Raw genomic sequence first — 24,715 nt, 5'->3', positions numbered from 1 at the left:
ACCTGTGACCAGAGAGGTTAAAGAAATGTTTAAAAATATCCCTTTTCATTTGGAAATAAACTGTGAAATGCAATGTTGCATTGAGGTGCTATGGTCCCTACTTAGAAACAGTCACTCATGAGAACAGGCACAGAATGGGACAGCAGCAATCTATGCTGCCTTAAACTGTGGGTTTTGTTGTCCCCTGCCCAAATGTAAAACCTAATTAAAGCTGCCTCCCTGACAGCCACAGCACAAACGCCAGCGAGCGCCGATGCTTTCCTGCCACAATCCCTCCCCTCAGAAGTAGGGCACGTCTGACAGCTCATCTCGCATTAGCCAGGCACAAGCCGTCAGACACTAAACAGCCTTCAGTCACTCTGGGGTTGGGACCAAAAACACAAATAATGCTCATCACGAATTCTCCAACCTCCCAGCTCCATTTTTGCCTGCTCCAACCTCAGTGAAATCGAGGGAAGAAACTTGTGGCAGGGGGAGCTTCTCTCTATCGAAAAAGCTGAGTGCAACTTGCTCTCCACCTGTGGCTCCTTCCAAGCAGACCTGCACATATTCTTCCACCTTCCTCCATGCTTCTCAAACTAGAGAAGTTCCTAATAAATAGCACCTATGGATGGCTGGCAGGGAGATTGGAGAAAGACTTGCTGTGCTTTCTATCCTGTGAACAAGAATAACCAGAAACTTGGTGGCATTCAAGGCAAGTCCTGTCCCAGCTGCCAGGCCCATTTCACAGCACCACCCTGTGAGCCTCCAAACCATTTCAGAAGTGTCTGAAACACATTACTGGGAGGACAAAGAATGACTACAACTCATATGAAAAGCTGTATGAAGTAGGGGCTTTTGGAGAAGGTTACATAAATACCCTTGAGAAGATACACTCAAAATGTACCGAGAAGGTCAAGTGAATTGACTGCTGCATTATTTTTGTTGTTGTTTCTACAACAAATAGAGCTGTTCATCTAAAAAAAGGAGGTTAGCTATGGAGAGAAGATTCAAATCAAGGGAAAATGAGATGGGAGCACAAGACCAGTTAAAAACACGCTCCTTGTCTGATGCTTTTTATACCAGTAATGTTAGTCTCATTCATCCTCTATCCCTTTACCAAGGAGAAACACCTGCTGTCACCCCAGCAATGCACACTGCAGGCTCAGAGAAGCAAACCAGGAGGGAAGAACCTCCTGCATGCAGTGCTTCCAGGACCCAACAACTAAGCTAAGGCTGTCACTGTCACAATTCACTGCAATCCAACTATGAAGGGTAACTTGTTCTGTGCTTAGTGTAGCTCTTTATCACAGCACCCATTTAGTCTATAGCTTATCTACAATACAGACTCCTTATATTCATACAGACTAGGATTTAATACATGTTGTCCATGAATAGCATGAAAACATACCCCTATTATGTTATAACTCTGGCTTTTACAAGAATTTAGGGAAAAATGCATAGCCTTCTCCAAGAAAATCCAAGAAAAGTGCTTGTCTATTGCCTCTTGCAGGAAGTTGACTTTGTACAAGTGTTTTTAGGGAACCTTCCTTCAAATTACTGTACTTCGGGCACCCGTATTTGTTCTTTTTAGGAGACCCCACTTCTACATTAGGAAAAGACAGCAGTATTTAAATGCAATACATGTATATGTCTAGAGCCCCAGATACACTGTGATGCTACAGTGCAACTACAATTAAGCAGCATGACTTCTCCTTGGTTAGAAACAGCCAGCAGCAAACTGAGTTCAGTAGGCCTTCTTAAGACAATTCTGGAGAGTTAAGCCAGGTTCCAGACTCAGTTGGATGTCCTCAGAACAGACCCCCTCCTCAGAAACATGCTCGTAGTTTCATAACAAGTGAAAAAGCAAAACTCAACCCAAATCTCAGGGAAAATCCCTCCATGTTCCACAGCTACAGCACCTGCAAAGGCTACTACATGGTAACCCAAAGATGCTCAGATGGGGCAAGAATCCCTCAAGCAAACCCTCTTTCAGGACATCAGAGTCCTGACACCCAAGTAACAAAGGCTGGGCCCTCCCTATCAGGTATCTGCAGGGAGAAAATTCCTATCACTGCCTTAATCCTGGCAATGCCAGAGACAAAAGCTCATTCATGCAGGAGACAGACCTTTTTTGGGGAGCTCGAGGGGAGACAGGAGTTGCACAGTGAGGTCTCATGGGAGCTCTACACACACAGGATTTAATAAACTCCAGTCCAAGTGAAAGGGGCTTCTTTGCACCAGGCCTTCTCCAACAGAGATGCTGCTACATGATTAAAAAATCCCCCAAAGGAAGCCCTTGCAAACAGTGTGCTACATCCCACGTAAAACTCTCCCTCAGGGAGAGGATAAGAGAGGGAAAATGAACCAGACATACAGACACCGCTCACTCAATTTTAATATCTGAATGGGAAAGTGCCAGATACCATGACAACAAGCCTTGAAAATTAAAAGGGGAATAAAAAGAAGTGTTGCCCAAAATGTGAAACAAATCCTATAAATGGAGCTAAGGCAATCAAGTGATAGTGCTAGTGAGGTAACTGCAACCCCTGGACCTCCACATCAGGACCTGAACACTGTGACCTCAAGGACAAAGCAAGACTCCCCAAACCCCATCTGCAAGTTGCCCACCGCAGAAAGCAACATTATTGAGTTAGAAAACCTGATTTTGCCAGGCAGTGCCAGAGGAGATTACACAAATTTTGTCCTCTTCTGTAGTTTTGACAAATCTCTTAATGCAAGATGGTGTAATTTGATGTCCTGACTTTCAGAGATGCTCAGGCAGTGGCAGTTCTCATGTAAATTAAATACTAATTGACAGTAGCTGCCATTGCTCAGAATTAGACACTAATAATGATTCTCACTCCAGAATGGCCCCTCATACCCACTCAAAAGAGAGAACAAGATGGAGCATGCTGCTTCCACAGCCTGATGCTGCCCAGCACCACTATATCCTTCCAAAAACCCTATTGTCATAGAAATTGCAACAGGACTTTCAAAAACACGCCATTTCTCAGTTTTAAACCTGACCACACCAGCAAACCAGACATGCCTGCTCCTGAAAGTAGCGCCTTACAGCCTCCTTGAGGACTTGTATCATTGCAGGTGTTCTGCATCTCACCTGAAGTAAGACTTTGCTCTTACCTGCATACTACAAAGAATTCAACCAAGTCAGCTGTGTGACTGCTTTGCTGGAGGACATGGACTAATCTGCATGCAAAGCTTAAGTGGCAGTGTGAGACAGATGTTGCTGACTTGGCTGGAGTCCTCTGCTGTTCTCATTACCATAGCATGGAAGCATTTTATCTCTGAAACGCACCTTTCCTCACAAACGCCACTGAGGAAAGGACTTTCATTCCTACTATGAAGAAGAGAAACTGAAAGGCATCACAATTTCCAGGGTGAACTTGGACAGAGTAACACAGTCACCAGAACAGGGAACTAACACTGCATCTCCCCCACTCCAAGGCTGGAACCTTATCAGTGGCCCATTGCGAGTTGTGCTGGGCTGGAGATATCCTGTAAACAACACACACATTTCATGCTGCAGAATATATTATCCTCTGTTTTCTTTTTTGTTTTTTTTGCTTTTATCAAGTTTCTTTAAATGTAAAAGTGGATTTCCAGTATGGGTATGTTTATACTACTGCAAGCAACTGATTAAGTACATTTTCAAAAGCTACAGCTCCTGACATCCACAAGACAAGTGAGTTCCATTTCTGAACAAATATTTGGATTTTGCTCCCCTCAGTTGACATCTCTTGCTTCCTTTCTTTTCATCTTCTCCTCCCCCTTCCTTCAAGGAGCACAGAGCCTCTGAATTAGCAGCTGTTCCGAGAAGAGCAAGGCTACACTCCTCCCCGCTTTGTCCCAGAACAGAACAGGGACTGTACTATAAAAATCCAGTGTTCTGGGGACAGGCATGAATGGACAAGAAACAGCCATGACTTGTCTATCCTGAACAGTAAATTCAATGCTGAAGAAATGAATTAAACACAAGAATGCAGACACTAGAAACAAACAGGCCAGGTTCAAGCAAGACTCAGTAAGAAGTGAAATAAACAGAACTAGAAAAAACCTGAAAGACACATCAGCACATCAAAATGGTAAGCAGCAGTGTGGGAAGAAATCTGCATCAGGAATTAAATATGTTGTAGGAAGCCTTTCTCATCCCAATAGGGGATGCCACCTTATGGAGAAAGGATAGAGCATTGTTGGACCAGTAGTAAGTACATAAAGAATGGTAAAGACCACACAACTCTAATAAAAAACGTCTGTATTGGAAACAAGCAAGGCAACAAACTGAATGCAAATATCAGCAATCACCAGGTTTTTAAATTAAGACCTAAGGCTCAAAAGTGACTTAAAATACAAGCTCAGAAGTGTCCAGTGTTAAAACACTAAAATACCATATCTTTTGGTTAAACTGTGACTAAAAGAAGATATAAAAGCCTATAGATACTTCAAACACGTAAAGACTATGACTGAAGATGATATATTACAAGTGTGCTACTTAACACTTACTCATAAGAAAATGAAATTAAAAGAGGGTAAAAAATAAGTTACATGATCTGAAATCAAAGAGAAAAGGCCCTCCAACTGCATGAACCAGCAGGTCACAGAAGAGATGCATGCCTTGTTACAGCAGGTGTATCTTCCCTCCTGCACACCATCCCAAATGCTGGCACTTCTGAAATTTAGATGAAAGCAGAAGGTAACTGAAATTTAACACTGAACAATGGACCAAAAACTGAAGGCAAACCAAATGGAAGAGTGATTTTTCACTGGTCAGGCTTCAATCAAAAGGACGGTATGTCTGGATCAAAGTGAGCCCATACTGCACCATACACAGTTTTGGTGCAAATGTACCAAACTTACATAGAAAAAGAAAAAAAGAAGAAGAGTAAAGTCAGGCTACAGTCAAAGTTGATGAGAAACTCCACTATTCTAGAACATGATGGTAGTGAATGGAGGAGTGATGGGAGAAGAAAGGCAGGAGGACAGAACCAGGAGCAAGCCTGTGCATGGACCAAGGTTCCCAATTTCACAAAGGGTCAGAGAACTGCATGAGTACAGTGAAAAGCCAGTTGTGGCTCAACAAAGTAACCCTCAACCTGGTTTGTGGGTGAGAGATTTTTATTAAAAGGCTAAGAACACGCTCTCTCAATGAGAAGAACTACACAAACAGGGGAATTGGGAAAGGAAAGATATAGCCAAGGTACAAAAATCCAGTGCATCCTCAAACCTGGAATCATTTCATGTGGCAATAGTGGCAGTAATTCTTCCAGTCTAAAGGTAACAGCAGAGGAACATAAAATTGGAGAAATACAAGAGTTTATTTTGGAAAACAAGAATATTAAGTAGGACATAATATACTGCAGCGGCACTATCTGAAACCTGGTTGACTGCAAATTCAGAAAGCCCTGGTAATTTTGTCATTAAATGACTTAATTCAGCAATAGTTAAGGTTTTGTACCTCAGCCTCTGCCAGACAACAAAAAACAAAAGCCACCACAATACCAACAAATTTCACAGTAATTCGGAACAATGACTTGGAATACCTGTTCTGTCTCATCAACAGCCTACTAATTAAACTCTGAGCTCTACTAACCAGTTTTTCCAATGCACAGAGGAAAGTAATTTATTACAGACTGGAATACAAAATTCAATATTAACAACACAACCTGTGACTGCAGCACTTCGAATCTGATCAGCAGAAACATAAATAAAAGCTGCAACCTGACAGCTAAGAAGGTTAATCTGTAATAGTTAGATTTACGTAGATTACTTGACACAGCACCTGGAAAGATGCTGAGAAAGGTAAAGCCACTTTTATTGGGCTGCCAAATGTGCTACCTATAAAAATTTTGCTATCCAATGATGCATAAACTGCAGGGAGTCTTCTTAACATACCTGTTTCACCTTTAAGACAGAACTTTCAAGACTTTTAAAACAAGAGGAGGAACTTAAGTATATTTCAAATATTTGTAATATTCCTTTTAGGTACTTGCAGGTAAGTGAAGTAATGAAAAAGAAAACTGCTCTATAGAGAAAATATTATGACTTGGTTGTGTGCACATACTACTTATGTCTATCACTTAAAACTCTTGCTAATTTTGTTGAGAAGAATATTAGCATGAATAAGCTCCTTGAAGAATTTTCTCCAGACTGAAAAATCTTTTTGTTTTAAAGGTGGAAAATTTCACCTTCTGTATGATGTTATCCACATGTATGACACTGAAGTGCCATGAGTCAGTGTCATGAGTAGAAGCCACTCTTATTGGCTGACCAGCACCAAAAGCAGAGCAGGTTCTGTGATGCACAACTCTCCAAAAAGGCTTTTCGCCACATTAAACATGTAGGCAGTAAACAAACAAAAAGGTAAATAAACATTTTTCCTTTTGTTTCCAGTTTAGCAAAGTACCTAAACATCCCTAACCTGGAGCACATCAGTACCACAATCCTACCAACAAACAAAATCAAGGTAACAGAGCAGCTATTCCAATGCAGTAGAAAGCATAAGGGAAAAATATGTTATCAGTCAAACTCCCAAGCTGTTCATGTTTGGGGCTTTTTTTTTTTTTGTTTAAGACGAAGTGCCTTCCAGAGCAGGGAAATATTTAAAGAATTGGGAAAAAGATGCACTGGTAAATAGAAGTGACACAGATACAGCAAGCAGGAGAACAGAGGAGTCTAAAAAAGGAACTGCTGGAGAATACTTCTTCCATCTTACATGTCCTATCTTCTCATGCCCTACCTATTGTCCTCACAGCAGGGAGAGGCAAAACACCCTCTCCATTCAGCCAACAGAATCCTTGGGAAGACAAAGGCAGCCTCATTTTGTGGGTCCTAGAATGCTGCAGCAAGAGGGAGGCAGCCTGTTGATATCTAATTTAAGGTGCTTTAAAATGTGTGGGAGCATCATTATCTGAATAGGGCAGCAGTGAGATTAGACCTTGTACTGCAGAACAGCAGCCCCTCTTGTACAGCAACAATTAATCACACTGGCACTGCTGCCATTTGCTTGCTTGCAGGTGAGTATGACGCAGCTTTTTGTCCATCTGCTTTTGCAACACCCTTTAAAAACCATCTAATGGAGCAAAAAAGAAAAAAAAGCAGTTTGGGCTCTTGTGAATAAAAATAATAATCCTCAGGGTTTTTTCCCCTCAAGCTGATATATTCCACTGATTAAACAGATGCTGAGTGCCACAAGAACAGCAGGGCTGGGTCAGAGCAGAGATGTGCCTGGTCCAATATCCTGTCTCCAGCAGCACCTGCAAGTCAGTAACTTGCACTGAAAATCGTAGCAGGGACAAGCAGGAACATTTGCAAAGTCAGTTACTGCTCAACAAGAAAAGAGAAAAGCAGCTACATCCAACAACCCCCAGTAACGAGTCAGCCAAAACCCAGCCAGTGAGCAAAGCCAAAGAAACAGATTGGACTCCAGAGCCATGATGCTTTCTTCCACTCTCTCTCTTCTCTTTTTAGAATGAAAATCTCACAGGCATGAGAGGGCCCACCAAATTGTGGCACCACAAAAATGGGAAATGTGGTATCTGAGCAAAACTTGTCTTAATAGACATGTGCAGAGATACAGAGGGGCCCAAACAGAACTCAGGCTGTACCACAAATAGTTTAAAAAGTCAGAGGATGCAGTACCCTACTGATGACTGTTCCAGGAATGAAGCACAGGACACGAAAAGAATAGTGCTGAAATCCAAAGATTTGTTGGCAAAGACTGCGCATCAGAGCAATTTCCAAAGCCCAGATTCCCGAGATGGTTATCTGTGCTGACTGTCAGCACACAAGTGCCAGTGAGCTGCATACAAACACTGCTGGACTCCCAGATCAGGCAGCAAGAGAAACTACGTTTTGAGTGGGGAAAAAAGAATACGTGGTGAGCAGCGTTAAAGGTGCACAGGGGCAGAAAACCCCCACAAATATCCTTGCACACAGCAACATAGTTAGAAATTAACACCTCAACCATAAGTCAGTTTAAGATATAGCCTACATTACCGAGCATGTGGATCGAGCCTTTGAAGTTTTCTGGAGGCAAAGGAGAAGGAAAGGATTTAAGGCCAGGAAAAATCTCCAAGCAGCAGATATCCCAAAAGGCACTTAGCCCTCAGCAGATGGCACTCCACTTGACAAAACAGATAGAAAGAGGTTGGCCTGATAATATAAGATGGGACCTTGCTTAAGTCACTGTTAGATTAACTCCAAAAGCAAAGAAGGATGGGGTCTGAATGGAGGGAACCTGAAGAACTACTTGGATCAGTTTAGGGACTGCACTTCAACTGAGGCAGCAGAAAAGAGGGGAAAGAACTGCTGAGCATGTCCACACTCCCATGGGCAGCAGATCCCAATGCTTGTCCAAAGGTCTTGAGCTGACCATTTCCAGAAGTCAAGGTGAAGATCTTGGCAGAACTCTTCTGGCTGTAGACAAAACCAACTTGCTAGGAAGTCAAACGATGACAGATCAGACAAGAGGCAAGAAACTTCCTGGCTCACTGTTTCTGAGAATCAGCTACTGCAGGCAGGTTAGGTAATCCTGGTCACAAGTTTGCTAAACATGATCTAACAGCAAAGAAGAAACTCTTAATGCAGTGTTGGTGAAAAGCAGCCTTGAGAGAAGGGAGAGCAGGAGGCAGTCCAGTTTCAAAGCCATTTAAACTGATTCTACACAGGTTGCTTCTGTTCTTGGACAAGTTGTCCAGCAAGAGCACTGGGGGGGGGGGCAGGCAGAGGCAACAGCCACAGCAGGGCTGCACTGAGCAGCAGGGAATGGATGAGCGCTGGCAAAGTCAGCCCTGCAACCCCAAAAGGTACCCAGGTGGGCTGTCTACTGCTGCCCCAAAAGACCCTGCCATAGGTGGATGATAGTGCATCACTAGTGGACACTGCTGCCAGTCTCCCAGAGCTTTCCTGGCACTCTGATTCATTTCCTCCCCTTTCTCTTCAGGCTAAAAGGAAATAGAAGAAAAAGGGTTACAAAAGAGCTGGGCACAAGTGCTGAAGGACAGGGCCTGAGCTTCTAGAGGGGAGGGCAGGACGAGGACATTCTTAAAAAGGACAAACATTGGAAGTTAAGCGTAGACTGCCATCAAAGAGAGGGTTCCACCAGAGCCACTTCACCTCGCTGTCAGACAGTTATACTCAGTGCAAGTGATACGAAGGATGAAGAAAAGGGGCTCAGAGCAGAAGGTCAGCAGACACACTGAAAAGCCTCATAAATAACCTTGGATCTGGAAGCCACAATTCCAGAGCTGTAGGTGTGCTTGTACTGTTGAGGAAAATCACACTGCTCATCCTTCCACACTAGACTTGATGGGAAGGTGATGTTATTTACGCAAACCAAGCAGTAAAAACTGAGGAATATACGAAATACAATTTAAGGCATTTAATACAATTCAGATGCAGCTCTGGATTGAAACTGGTGAAGTTAATTAGAAAGCCCTTTCCCAGCACACGGGTCATGCCTACTTGCTTTCTGCCTCTTTGCCCCAACCCTCGTTTCAATTGCCTTTTTCCAATAATCAAGAAATCAAAATTCTTTTGTTCACCAGTGCAGAGTAGGCACCAGGCAACTGCAGAGAAGTGATAAAGAAAATGATGGATGCTAATTCGACCGTTTTCCTCAGCATTTAGCACAGACATCAAACCACACAAAAAACATTGCAGAAATCCAGCACTAAGACACTCGCTACCATTTCTGTGTTCCTTCCCCCACAGTGCTAAGTTCAGATACTTAATGCAAATGTTCATTTAAATAATCAATATTTGGGGACTGTCTTGAAATCTGCAGCCCTTAAAATAGGATATGCAACATGGAAATTCAGTTTATCTCTGCTCAAGAGCAGAATACACTTCAGGAAATAAGCCATAAAAATAACTAGGCTATGAAATTAAGATCAATTTATCAAAGGTCTTTAATAACATTCGGAGTTATATATTTAGTCCTTCAAAAATAATTTTAGATTTTAGATTTAGAAGACGCTGGAACATACCTGTTTTTCTGTATCCTCTAATATTTTATTCTCTGCACGCAATGGGATGTACCAGACAAAAGATTATAACCAAAATTTAAAGCATCTCTTTCACAGAAAGAATTTTATCTCTTCAGTTCTAAACCACATTATTTTCGATTTCTGGGCACTTGACTTTCAGCTGCAGTTATACTCTATCTGTCCACTCTTTCCTCACTGCATTTTGACTATGCAGTCAACACAAAGAAACAACTCCCATGCAAATCTCCTGTACCTACTCAAATACAGTGAAGCCAATCTACAGTCACTTCCTGAAAAACCTAAGGCAATTCACTTAATTTGGTATTATTTTTCAGACAAAAGAACTCTAGCAGAGTACTCTGCTGCATAAATATTTTTCCTATTTCAGCAAATACCAAGTTTTTGCTTTCAAGGAAGTCAAATGCAAAAACTCCATGGCTTCTTACAGATTGCCTATACAGCCAATTTGAGGGGGACTACTAAATATGGCCTTTAAATGCAATCAAGCCAAATACAAGAATTATATATTCCCCAGTATATGGTGAACACTACAGTACTGATTTTTTTTTCCCAGTTCTGAATGGTTGTATTAATTCTCCTCTTCTACTAGAGCAAAGAAACTGCTGCTACCACTCAGTCCAGGGCAGCAAGATCTGTGCCAAATAAATGATCAGAGATCAGTGACTAGTTACTACTGCTTTACAGAGAATTATTAAAAAACCCTTCCAAGTCAACAAGGGAATAAACTACCTCTACAAGGTATTTTTCTCCTAAACCCTGTTATTAGGTGGGCTTATGCCATGAGGCATGAGTGTTTACATACTTTCTAAGGAGTTTATAAGTCTTATCTAACATAATCCCTATACTCTATAATCCTATCTGTTTAGTGTATTTTAAGTGGGGAAAACTGCTGGAACCAGTAATATCTCAAAAATGGAAGGCACTTTCAAAGCACAATCAGTGAACCGGACATCAAATGCAGAAGTAGTTTATGTTCAGATTAAACTTTCAGTCATTTAGGATCAGGTAACTTAATGTTGGGTTTCACTAATCTATATTTATCCTCACATGGGTCATTTTTTATTCCCATAGGACACTTTTGCCAGGTCCCTTGACAAAATTCTTACAGAAAAAATATAAAAAACATTGGTAGCCTTTGTATGTGAATTTTTCAGTGAGTACATCTTCTATCTGCAGTTTCTAAACATCAATAGCTGTGAACTATTTCCACTGAATAAAGTCTTTTCTCCCCTTGACAAAGCAGCACAATTTTACTAATATCTCTGCAATTTCCAGCTTAAGTGTTTCAAATGCAGACTTAACCATGCACTGGTTACCTAATGTCATGAACTCTATTAGCAAAAAGCCTCTTGCCTACAATTAAATTTAGCCATTAATCCCATTTTTGCTTTGTCTTTACATTATGATGAGCTTTCAGAGTCTTTCTCCGATCCCAAGATGGACACTGTGACCTCTCAGTTATCCACCCTTATCAGGTATCAAAACCTCTGATTAAAATACATAAAAACTTGGCTGCTGCCTCCTGCAAACACTGGGCCAATATTAAAAGATGCCTGCTTATGAAGGAATGTTTTCCTGATACTGCACACTTGCCATTAGATCCAAGAGTCTCCCTCCTGGGGGACATGGCCATACACCCACCTGCCTTCCCTCGTGCCTCCCAGGGCCATCACCACAGTGTGCAATTAATGCCTTCTGCTCCAGAGATACAGACCTTCTCCATCCACTGCTTTCGAAGCAGTTACCAGCTCCAGATGTAGCTTAAAATTCAGGCTGCTTATTTAAGTCCCAGATTTCAGGGAACTCCAAACACACAGCTCTGAACAGCATGTTCTAGATAGAATTGGTTAAATAAAATCTGGGTCTTGGCTTTTTACAGCAGCACCTTTTCGGTATGTGCTGGTGAGCTGCTTGTTTTGCGGCAAAGTAGGAGAAAATTTTTTTAGAGGGGGCACATGAAACCAGCCTAACACAGGGTTGGTCTTACTTCTGAATCAGGAGGGGTTTGTGGTGGCTTGCTCAAAGCACAGGTGGAATACCCTTCCCAGGTCAGGAATGTACTGGTAACTCTCACATGAAAAACACTTGCCTGTACTCTCAGCGTTGCATTATTTCTGACTGCCATTTTACAAGCTTTTGGTTCTTGGAAGGGATGTTTGAATATCCAAAGAGCGAGGAGTGGACAAACCACAACTTCTAGAGAAGACTATAGGTAAAGCAGTCAGTATTTCTCTCTCTCCTAACATGCAACAACACAAAGATGTTGTGTTTTGAGTCAACAGCTTGTCTGTCCTGGATTTTCACTGGGATCATCAGTATTTATATTAGACAGACAATGCCATGATTATTTCTGAACTGCAGTTTCAATTTAAGTCTGCATCAGTCCTGTTATAAATATCTGAAATTAAAGTGAGAGACTTCAGTCTGTGCATAATCTTAAAGGAATTGCAAATTCAAAAGAAACTATTTTAAAAAAATAAAATCCAGAGTTGTATTTTGGGCAGAGGAGCAATGAAGTTTCTGATTATACATGCAAAGAAGATAAAATTTTACCACACAGCAAAACACCATCATAATTTATAGGATGCACAGAAATCTTGTATCACTAAATATTCTGCTTTACAGTTTTCCCAGATCATTTGAAGATATGAAAGATTACTTGAGGTCCAAAGATATTTAGATGCCAATCACCTTAAGATTCAGAGATGTAAGTTCTGGGGTAGGTTACAGAGAAATAAAAATATAATCCTGCAAAGCTCAGCAAAGGCTACCAAGTGAATTAAAAGCAATTAATAAAAGCATCCCCTTCTTCCACACACAAACTATGTCAACAAATACAACTCAACTGTCCAGCAGCAATTACAGTATCTGACAGACACTACGCTGACTGGATCTCTCGTTTTCAAAACACAGGACAAAACAAGTTCAGCATTTCTTCTCAAAATTCTCATGAATTCAAGCTCTCCTTCAAGTCATGAAGATATTTGTCACTGATTTTCTTCCTACAAAGGAAGAAATACAGAGCATCTGCAACACCATATAGCTTAGTATCACTGGTTAGTGCTGAGCCTCACATTCACCTGGAGCTGTGGTCTTCCTCCATCGAGTCACCTCCCTTCATCTAAAACTGCTCTAAAATGTTTATGCCACTTAGTTGGGTTTGGGGTTTTTTGTTTGTTTTTTTTTTGTTTGTTTTTTTTTTTTAACTCAAGTTCCTTCTCATTTTTTGAGCGCAGCTGATTAAACCTGAACAACTGGGTTGTTGGACGAAATATGCTGTAGCTATGAAATGGTACAGCAGGGACCAGTTTCACTGTTAATTTAAAATGCTAGAATTAATTAGGTAGTGTAAATGAAGAATTTAATAAGCACACTTTACAACCACAAGTTCTGCTTCTATTAAACACCCCTGCCAAATGAAGGCAACTATCTTCAGTCTGTTTTTCCTTGTCTCATTCCCTTAAAATCTCTGCAGTGAAAAGAAACATTTTTGCTGTTGCAACCCCTCCCCCATAATTAAAATGTATGCCTGACTTCCATCTCCTCTCTCAAGTCATTAGCATCTTTAAAAAATTCTACTGTATATCCTGCCTGTTCTGAGTAGCTACCAAACAAAACCCAAGTTTACAATTTTGGTTTTGAATACCAAATTAAAGGCTGTCTTAGAAGCTGTCATTCCTATTCAACTCAGTACGGTGTACTACCAAATTAGCATAGTTTTTTAGTGAAAGAATATGCTTGTTTAAACATGTGTCTTTCCAAAGCAAGGGGGTAACATCACAAACCTATTTTATTAAAAACTCCTACTTCTCTTCTAAGACTGCAAAAAGACTGAGCAGGTGACTATTTCTGACATATATTGTTTAACCCGTTGTTAATGAAAGAGTTCAGCTCACAATTCTATCAGAGATCCTCCATGTTTAACAAACTTGCTTTACCTTTAACTCTTTGGAAAAAAATCCCAAACCTCAAACAACCCAAAACATTTTGCAAGACTCACTGTTACTCCACAAAACCCTGTGCAGTTTCTTGACAGGTGAACTGGAATCTTTTACATGAATCAATTCAATCCTAGCTAGCCTCAGAAATACATTTAAGATTTTCTACTATGGTTTTGCCAGGGTAACTATTTAATCATGATTCGGTTTAAGACCTTTTCTATTTTTCTTGAAGCAATCTCTCTCTACAGCTAACTTTTTTCTGGCTTTCTTCGATTTATCTGGTATTTTAGCTAAGCAAGAAGGAGGCAAATTTACTACATATGGGAACACCGCATTTATTTAGAGGCATCACTAAACAGAGCATGCTTAGGTGAGGTTTATTTAAAAAAAGCAGAATTTTCACCTGAAACAATGAAAAATCCAAAACCAGACAAAACCTGAACTGTTGCAAATCTTCAGTTTCATCAGTAGCTTAAGAACTTACTGATTTTTGGCAATGCAGCTTTTACTGTTAAAAAATACCTATACTGATTATAAGCGAAGAACCCCTGAAAAGCCTTTCATCCCTGTACGAGCCCACTGGAATATTTCCGCCCTGACTGTCCGTCCCCCCTCCCCCCCCCCAAAAAAACCCAACCCCAAAGAAGACTAATGAAGAACACACTTAGTGATGATCCAGAAAGATGAGCTGGGTATGACCTCAGTGCATTTCCATGTTGTTACTCTTCATGTTCTAAGAACCTTTAAAAACATGAACTGCTTCTGGCAGAGAACTGCATCCGATTTACTAACTTTGAATTCAATGTGAGGAATGAACATGCATCCTCAAATTTAGAAATGTTGCACAATGCCTTGATAATGGGCCTGAAACCTTGGCAGATAAAATTCTGTTTTCAAAACTGGCACAGATAATTTGAAGGACTTGTTCTTTTTTTGTAAATTTGGTTCTTTTGTATTTATATCACTTCTTAAAACAACATGCAAGGCTGATGTCCTCAAGGTGTCTATGTAAGTTGTTTTTAAAGAATGGTTCATTTACAATATTTTAGTGATCAAAGACTTAAGGACTTAGCAGAGCAAGAGAGCGCACAGGCAAAACAGAACCCACCCAAAAATACGATGCCAGAAGACCATATAGCAAATTTCTCACATCTTCCAACACAAAAAGAGACAAAAGCCTGGACATAGAATGAAACAAAAAGAACACTGTTCCTAGTTGATGAAGTAATGGTTCTCTGTCCAAAGACAGCCAATTCCCTATGAAAACAACCCTGAATATCTAAAGTCTTGAAATTATTTGCTAGGAAATCACCATGAATTTGAGGGATATGGTAAGCAACAAAAGCTCATGAAACACAAGCCCTGCCATGATCAAAATCCAAGTCAGGCACACTGGACTCCTGTAGATGAGGGTTGGGGATTCACTTCTGTCTGAAATAACTGAACTAACCTGCAATTAAATTTCTCAGATAGAAGAAAAACAGTCTGTAGAAAAAGAGAATAAATAAGTCAATTCTATTTTTCAATCTTCTTCCTTTTAAAATGCCCAAAGCTGTGGACAAATCAGAAGACAAATTGCAACAGATAAATCATGGTCAACATACTAGAGAAAGCTCTGCTGGACTACACTTGTGAGGACTCGAGCTGCCCTGCAGCTACTGCCATTTGTTATGTGCCTTGTGTTCAACCAGAGCATTGCTGTATGTCAGGAAATAAATAAAAAAAGCACTGCATGTTGAAAAGCACTAAGCAGATCATCCTAATGTTGTCAATGCAATGGCTGCCAGGATGTTTTGGAAGTCAGTATGAAGATTTGCATTTTAATTTCTCATCTTTCCATGGTGCCTCTCTGCACAGAGCACACACCCAAGTGGCCGGGAGCACACCTGAGAGGAGCCGGCTCCTTTTCTGGAACCCTTTCGTTCCCAAGGCTGCTGCTCTCTGTGCTAAACATTACAGTGCTGGTGATGCAGTGAAAATTTCAGCTGTTCTCCACCTACAGTGTGAGTAGACACACAACCTATAAAACTAACCTACAAAGCAAGCTATAAAAACTGATGGTTCATCCCATTACCCTGTGCATCAGTGAATTCCTGGCTGCGGCAACAAGGATGCAGAGTAGGCAAGGTGCATCTGCACCCATCCATCCACACCTCCCCCAGCAACACTGCAGACACCTCCCCTCTTGGAGGCAGCATCTGTAATGGGAGGCTTTTGTTCTGAAAGCACCTACCAATGGGTGTCACTTCATGCAAAAAAGATCAGGACAAATTAAAATGTTTTCGGGGAACCGAGTTCATTAGCTATTATCTACAAATGTCCAAAGTGAAATCCAGAGCAGTGTGTCCCAACTACAGTCCACTGCTGTTCCAGAACGCCGTGGTCGATAAGCTGTGATGATCATGCAGAACGATCTTAGGTTACAGTGTTCTTAAACAAGCAGAAATTTAATGAAGGTGTAAGTGAAACTCAAAAAAAGAAAAAGAGTCAGAATTAGGAATGGTCAGTTGGCTCAAGCCAGTCTGACTACATGCCAGTGTTAAATAACAATGAGAACTATCAGGAAAGGAAGGCCATTACCTGAGCTCTCCTGCAAGAAACTGCTCAGTGTGTTACACACAGGCAGCCTGGCAATGTTCAGACTCGTCCTCAGATCTGCACAGAGGCTGAAAGACAAGGGCCTTCTCAGCTGTTCTAGATCCAGTGTGCAGCACTGAAAATCAAGGGCTTGCCATTTGAAGAAGTTTACTGCTGTACTCACAGCATTACCTGTGCTGTGCTGTTGAAATACAAGCACCAAGGTTTTGCTGACCCCAAATGTAAACTGACCCTAATGCAGGTGAATTCCACAACATGAAATGCTTACCTGTGATTTTGTCTCTCACGAGTTTGCAGGATTCGATTTCACCAATGCTCCCAAAGAGACTCCTGAACTCCTCCTGGGTCATGTTCTGGGGTAAATAGTTGACTATGAGGTTGGTTTTGCTGTCATCTGTAGCAGCCCCTGTCTGCATGGGGGAAGGGCAGTTTCTACTGTTGCTGGAGGGTCCATTGGTTGTATTGGAAGTAGGGCCATTCGACACCTGAGGCTCCATGGTGCTAATTATCTACAGCAAAAAAAGAGAAAGGGGAAAAAAACACACCCTTAAGTTTCATGGATACAATAGCTATTTTTAAAGATACACACAAACGAATGAGTAGGTAGCATTTGTGGCCAATTTAGATACTTCAACAAAAAAACCCGGCTTGATTCCTCTGTTATTGTTGCAAAGTAGGTCATGCTAGTCTTTGGCTGTGAGCATATACTAAGATGCAGTTAAAAAAACCCTTTTTTTGTTAATGCGAAGCTGATTCCTGCTTTCATCACGCAGCCATTTTCACAAATGTAAATTTAAACCACATAAATTTAATTATAATTTAAGGTAATAATCATAATTAAAATTATAGTTCCATTAAATCAGATGAACTAAGTGTATGGCTTTATATGAAAAGGTAAAATATTTTACCTATTTAATAACTGTATCACAGAGTGCAATGACAACAACATTAACTAGGCACAGCCAATCTGCACTGTGTCATCATTCAGACTGCCTTCAATTAATAAACTCTGTGTCCCAAGATATACCATTTACTGGTTCCAGTGATGACCTATATTCTCCACCTATATTTTCTTCTAACGAAATGACATCTCTTTAAATAATAAAGCCCTAGATTTGCGATCTTCAGAGATATAAAGGTCTTCAGATATTTACTGGAATCAAAAAGGTTTAATCAGAGAAAGGCTTATCAGGCCAGGCACAGGTGCAAGCTGGAATTATTAACAAGCACATCTATCTTGAAATGTGAAACTCCAATTTTTGCAAAAGGAACTCAGACCTTTCCAAAAAATGACAAATAAGAACCCAGCTCAACAAAGTGTGTTGCAGGACAGTAGCCCCATTGTCACCGGTGCCACCCGTCACGTGAGCAAAGCTGCCAAAGTGTTTTCTTCCAGATACTGCACAGCCAGACAACAAGGGAAGCAGAAAATCCTGGGTACTTCGAGCTTTTCCTGTATAATTTGCTCTACTATGGCTTCCAGCCTGTCTTTACTGCCACCAGTGCTGACAAAGAAAGGACATCATCTTATCCATCAAATGTGGATAAATTTAAGCAAATGGTGGCTTTTGCTGCCTACTGTGAAGCTGGTGATGTGCAGCTACAGTGGTATCTCATAGCCAAGATGGTCCCTCAGATGGGCTCAGTCTCTCTCCATCAAAGACTCAAAGTCAGGGATGCAAACTGCTGTCCCAGGCAGGAGACTCCACTGCCCAGGGGACAGGGACAAACACAGGAGATCAGAGGGCTAAGGCACCACACACTCTGAACCTGGTATTCTTCTGATCCTGTAATTATTATAATTACTCAAGACTTAATTTGCTTTCTTTTTTAAATCCAGGGAGCTACATGTTGTGACAAATTAGGCCTGTAATTCAGGAGGATGGAGACACACACACATACACACCAAAAAAAGAGTGTCTATTCTAAAATTAACTGCATGAGGGTGGATCAGAGTCTAAATAGGTTATATTCTGGTCATATCTTTTTTTTTTTAATTGAAATGTCTCATTTAGGAAATAACTCTCTTTTTTATCAATGGAAGTAAGTTTTGAATTAGCATTATTTTTTTATTATCAAGGCCAGGAATAGCTGCTTGGTTTAACAGCTTTTAAATAAAAAGAAGCCTTGCCACATTATGCTTAAACAGAAGTGCCTTACACCATACAGCAGAATCATTTTGAAAATAAACTACACAGAAATAGTCACCTCTTGAAAGACACGGGCACATCCGAACCAGAATCCCCCTGCCAATTTTACCAGCCACGTGGCACCAAGCACTGCTGACATCCTTGGCCAAGCTGTGCCAGCCCGGCATGCTCTGCCTTCCAGAGCTCCCTTTAGCCGGTATCAGCCATCCATCCCTGCTTCAATCCAATTTCATACACGTATTTACTCACACGTACTACTAAATGCTTCAGATGTTGCTAAATCTGTTTAGCTGGGGATTCCAGCTGGAAGATCATCCTTTGATGTCTGCACCTCCATGACCCCATGGCAGACACCAGCTCCAAGCTTTGCTGCAGGGCTGGGGTTCACACCCCAAGGACAATGGACCTCAGCTCAGCACAGCCTGCTCATACAGGCTGGATCTGCACCAACCTGATTAAGATTGGGGGTAAAAAATCCACTTCTGACACTAACACATAGTCAGAAGGTGAGTGAAGCAGCTGACATGGTTTCCATTTGCCTTTACATCATTGGACCATATTCTTCCCAATGTAAAAAAAAAACCCAAAAGACAAACTGCAGTTTTAGGGACTGATCCTGCCGCCTTCACCGCACCACTGGTTTCAGCAACAGCAGAAGCAGGACTTCAACACAACATGCCGAGCAAGGTACATCATCTATTATTAACAACAGACAAAAAAGCTATCTATAGTTCCCCCCATGGTAAGACAATAATCCTGGAACTTTTAAAAATATGTGAAAGAAAACAAAATTTGAAACTGGTTGCTGTCCTACTTAGCTGTTTTGCAAAGCATTTTAGTTCATTTTCAGCATGCATACCTTCCACACCAAGCAAAGGAACAGAATTCAACTCAGGCATTTAACACATTCAGAACATTAAGAGTAAGCTGCTCGGTAAAAATCTGTTCTTGAACAAGTACATTTCCTCATATACTTCAAAGTACCTTGGCATAAACTAATTTTGCACCAGGTGCCAGGTTTTCTTCCTAGTTACTCTCAACTCCAAACAGATTTCCCTGATTTTTCACTAGTAGAAAAACCAAGTCACTTATTTGCCCTTCAAATTATTGCCAAGTCATAGGTTACTGAAAATGGATTTCTCATATATATTAAAAAGAGAGACGATACAGAGAAATCTTGAAAATTAAAAGTGTTTCTGATAAGAATTTCTTTTTTTTTTTATAACTGCCTAAATTTAAGTCTCCATTTGCTGAGTGATTTCTGTGCAAAAGCAGTTACATACCACAGCTTGCATTCAAAGTTCTTACAGGCACAAAAGAATAATACTTACTTTCAGATGTACACACTGATTCTCATGATGAGTAAACATTTAAATTATTAACGATAACAAAGAGGTAAGTCCTAGCTCTCCTTTCCAAACATTCGGTCTCTCCCCAGCATGTCTGAGCTCAGACCCTGTGGGAGTTCAGTGTGCATGCACCGGGACATTTACTGTCGATTACTGGATTTAATATTAAGTAGATGTTGATTCCACATCAGTCAGCACATTACATAAGAGTAACATTATTTATTCAAATAGATTTCAACATGACATTTGCTGTATGTTTTTTTCCCCCTATCCACAACACTAAGATTTACATTTTTAATTCAATACCTGTATCGCAATATGAACATTTTTGAAACTGATATTCCAGTTTCTGGGGCACACAATTAACTTACTATGTTTTAATTACCAGTAATAACTTTTTTAAATAAAGTATTGGACTCCAATTCAATTCTACCAAAATATCAAAGGAGGCTCCAAGTCTGTCTAACTCATCCAGGGCTTATCTGGATACAGGCAAAACAAAAGTGGAAATTTCAACACTGACTTAACCCAAAATAAAATTTTTTAAAACCAAAATATATTGTTATCCTTTAAGATAAACCTCTATATCCACGTAAAATTAGCAATACCTCTGTGCTCTGAGCAACATCTTTCTGTAGACCTTCTCTGACCCAATTTAGGCAGCTACCACCAGTCTTGAAATATTACAGTGCAAATGTCATGTGTGATGACATTCACATGCTACTGGTTTAAAGACAGTTTCCTCCTCTTTTTTTGGCAATAACTTGCCAGACTCCCAATACTGCAATACAGTATTTTATATACAGGGAATTGGTATTTCTGAAGAAGAATAAACTTCATTACTGCTAATCGACATTTGATCACTTAGCCACCAATAATTTGAATACTCTAACACTGAAAAATACTGTCCATGACAGAATTTAAAAACTGTAATTTTGTCAGTTAAAGGCAACCCATATTTCAAATTTTGCATGTATTTCATCAGACTGCTGCTTTTATAAATGACGACTTGCTGGTGTACTACTTTTCTCACTATGGTAATGTATCAGCAAAGGACGAGGTATTTTAGCTTGACAGATTTCACAAAGAAACGCTTTAAGGAAGAAGACATAAGCTTTGCCAGTGTTTTGCAAAACACTGCTTACCAAAAGGCTTGGTACAACCCTCCCAGAGGATCAGCCACAAATATCCGTTAGAGCAACTCCTACATTACTAATGTTTCAGAAATACTTCCATCATATCTTCATTATTTTTTCAATTAATTTCATTTCAATTTATTCCTACTGAAACATTAGCTCTAACAATAATGCAAATACCTGTATGCATAAACACAACTCTTACAATTACAAACTATTACAAGTCAGAGTAACTGACACTAATCTTCAGTTATTACAGTAAATGTGTGACATCCATCTACCACTACAAAGCACAGTTAATGAATCATTTAGAAAACTACCCACAGACTAAGACAGCCTTATCTCCCTATTGCATGGGTAAGCAATAGCCAATGGCCTGATAAATGTAAATAAAATTTTTTTGTATTTGCAGAATTTGTTCTCAGTCTAAAAGAAGGTCTGCACATTGAACTGAGACTGCCACATCTATACACTGAAAGGAGCTTGTGTTCAGCAAATAATCAGCAGCTATTCTTGTTATCCCAATGATGTATACTCCACTGCCCATATTCCACAATAAACAGAAATTGATTTGTTATGTATAAAAAAAGGTCACAATTAAGAACCTTAAGTGTTATTCATAGGCACTAAAGAGAAGTGATTAAAAAAATAACACAAAAAACCTTTTCCTAAAAACAGTATGTGAAAAAAAAATATTTAAACCCAGAAAATTCATGCAGACATATCCATTTTGAGGACTCAGAAGTCAAAAAAGTTGGCTATGAATAATGAACTGTTCACAGCACCTAAATGCCAAGAAAAATGATCACGGCAAATTACACCTCATGAAGAATTCATGAGGTCTAATTTTATATTATTTCTAAGTGTTCATTAATGAACAAACTCAGAACATTCTCCCATAAAAAAGAGTTTAGATAAATAATGCAAAGCTCTTACTTTATCTAAAAAAGCTCTTTAATTAGCATTGCAAGTTGTTTGCTTTTACAAGTGAAAACAAATGGTGCCATGGCAGAGGTCCCACAGCCATCTCCTGAAAAATGATGACAAAAGAAGAAACAAACAAAACCTCTCAAAGAAAATAAACATGGATTCACTAAGGTTTTCCTTCTACAATGAGAAACAGGCTTTAACTCCCAACAAAACTGCTCTTTTGAATGCAAGTCAGCACAGTACAAGTCTCAGCTCCTGCAGAACTTTTCTTCAGGTAAGAAAAACCCCATTTACAGGAGCTGCCTGGCAAATCTATCCACAGCCTTCCCCCCATCTGCTGAGCCACAAACAGCCATGCCAAAGCCAGAAGATAGGTCTGTGGGTATGGACTGGAGCATCCAAATACATCCACGAGCAGGTGCCTCAGCCCTGGACCAGCTGCTTCAGTCAACACTCCACTTTGAGATGCACCCACTGCTACTCCATGGGGATTTTTAGCACGTTTCTGCAGAACGAGACACTGGATCATAAAGTGTCCAGGACACATCACACCACCTTCCCTCAGGAGTGGTAAAGAACACAGTGATTTTAAGTCTTCATTGGTTCAAAACCGCAACTCCAGCCAGAGCAAGAAGGAGGTGCATGTGAACCTCTCACAGACCTTACGTGGGCTTCTTTCTGAAGTGACCTCAGCAGAGACAAATGATGCTCTGTGTGCAGCTCCACTACAGATTTTCTTAACTGTAACACAACTGTCAAATTTCACTGTCAATTACATTTTTATTAAAGCTCATGTACTGCACAACTAGACTTTGCTATTATTTACCTAATAAATACATCATGAACATGAAATAAAGCAGGAAAAGAGAGCTTTTGAGTAAATCTGCCTGGAGGCAAATCCAATACCCCAGAAACAAATCATTATCTAACCCTCCATATTTTGACACATTCCCCACTCATGCACTTTTACATGTTCCAATCTTTACCTTCCTTCAAGTAGAAGTCTTAGTAAATATTTTAAATATATAAAGCCGAAAGTATCAGCTCAGAAAACCAGCAGCCTGTGGTTCTCATGGAACAGATACCATTGTTTTGCTTGCTTTACAGTGTGCTGCTCTTAGGTTGAAATGGTTTTTCAAAAATTTTCAGCAAATTCACATTTATGGGTGCCACAATAATTGTATGGCGCACACGAATGATCCAAATGGAGAAGACAACAAATGCATTCATTTTAAGAGGCAAGATTCAGCTCAAATAAAGGAGAAAATTATTTTCTTTAATAGCTAAGTTTATCCTGAACCAGTCCATTATAGGCTTTTGTGTGAATATGCTAAACCAAAATACTCTATCCCCCATCTGCAGTGAAATGCAAAGTTTATTGGCAATATTACTTGTTATCACAGCAGTGCCTGAAGGATGTAACCGACAGCAGCACCAAGTTGTGCTTTACAAATGGTAGTAAGGGCAGGGACTGCTGCTGTACCAACACAGTGACAAAAAGCAGAAAGGCAAAATCTGTTATTTTTATTCCATGTTTTGCAGAAGTGAAAAATCAAACCAGATGAAAGTATCCAGTCAAACTGCTAAAGTTCCACAGCAAGCTGTGACAGCTCCGTAACACACCACCATACCTCAAACCTGGCCCAGTGATAAGGTTGTCTATACAACTCCTAACAACTTTCTCGAAAAGTAAACCTGGATGATGATCCACCAAATCACTCTCTTAGAGACAGTGAGCAAATAAACGTCTTCTGCTTCCATAAAGGACTCTACAGTTTTGCACTTGATTTCAATGACAAAAGGGAATGAGTGGGGAGAACAAGGAGACACCCAAATTACACCACAATTATTTCAACATCAATAACTACTAACTGAACAGTAGAGGAAACCACTCTTGGAACTACATGTCCAATAAGCACACACAAAGGAAGAAAAAATGCACCATATCACACATTTCCTGTTTTGTTTGTTTTTTTTAACTCTTCCTACAGGTACTCTGGGGCTAAGAAACTGAAGGAGGAAAACTACAATTGTACATGCAGCACTGCACTCTTCTGCAAAGCACAGAAACACACAGGACTGGGGAGCAGATGCAGGGACAACGCACAGCGATTTCTGGGAAGCACAGCAAAGTGCTGAATAGCACATTTTAAGGACAATAATTTTGTTCCTTCAAAAGCAAAATATAGTTATGTATTACCTCAACTCGCAGAATTTGAAGTTCTTTGTGAACATCTCCTGGGCCTCACTTTCTACCACAGTTTCCAGCTTCTACACCTCTTGCAAATACTGTGGAGAAACTATGTCTGTTGGAAACCTCAGAGATGTTTTGCTCTATTGTTCAGTGTTCTCCAAATACCTTATCAAAGTCTACAGCAACAGCACTAGTGAAATGGTGAGGAAAACCGGAACAGGTGATGGGCATAGCAGCTTCCTCCTGTATCATGGTCATCTTGTTCACTAAGACAAACTGACTTCCAGAATGCCAGCCAGCTATCCCCCTTCTTCAGAATGATTTCACCTAAATGTGCTTGTAATCATTTCTGCCATTAGGCAGTTTACATAGGAGAACACAGCCTTGATTTCACAGCACTCAAACACTGC

At 40.3% G+C, this 24,715-nt stretch overlaps 1 protein-coding gene across 5 annotated transcripts in view; it reads right to left on the bottom strand.

Annotated features, from left to right (window-relative positions):
• ELAVL4 (ELAV like RNA binding protein 4) overlaps positions 1–24,715 on the bottom strand; it is a 64,446-nt gene that overhangs the window by 25,176 nt on the left and 14,555 nt on the right. For all 5 annotated transcript variants that reach the window (XM_071565251.1, XM_071565250.1, XM_071565253.1 and 2 more), the window contains exon 2: positions 16,815–17,055. In XM_071565251.1, the coding sequence (XP_071421352.1) occupies positions 16,815–17,055 (241 nt within the window). The remainder of the gene's footprint in view (positions 1–16,814; positions 17,056–24,715) is intronic.

This window comes from Pithys albifrons, chromosome 10 (assembly GCF_047495875.1).
Source record: "Pithys albifrons albifrons isolate INPA30051 chromosome 10, PitAlb_v1, whole genome shotgun sequence".
NCBI classification, from domain to species: domain Eukaryota; kingdom Metazoa; phylum Chordata; class Aves; order Passeriformes; family Thamnophilidae; genus Pithys; species Pithys albifrons.
Note: the sequence above shows the minus strand (reverse complement) of the source record. Positions and strands in the feature narration are given on the sequence as shown.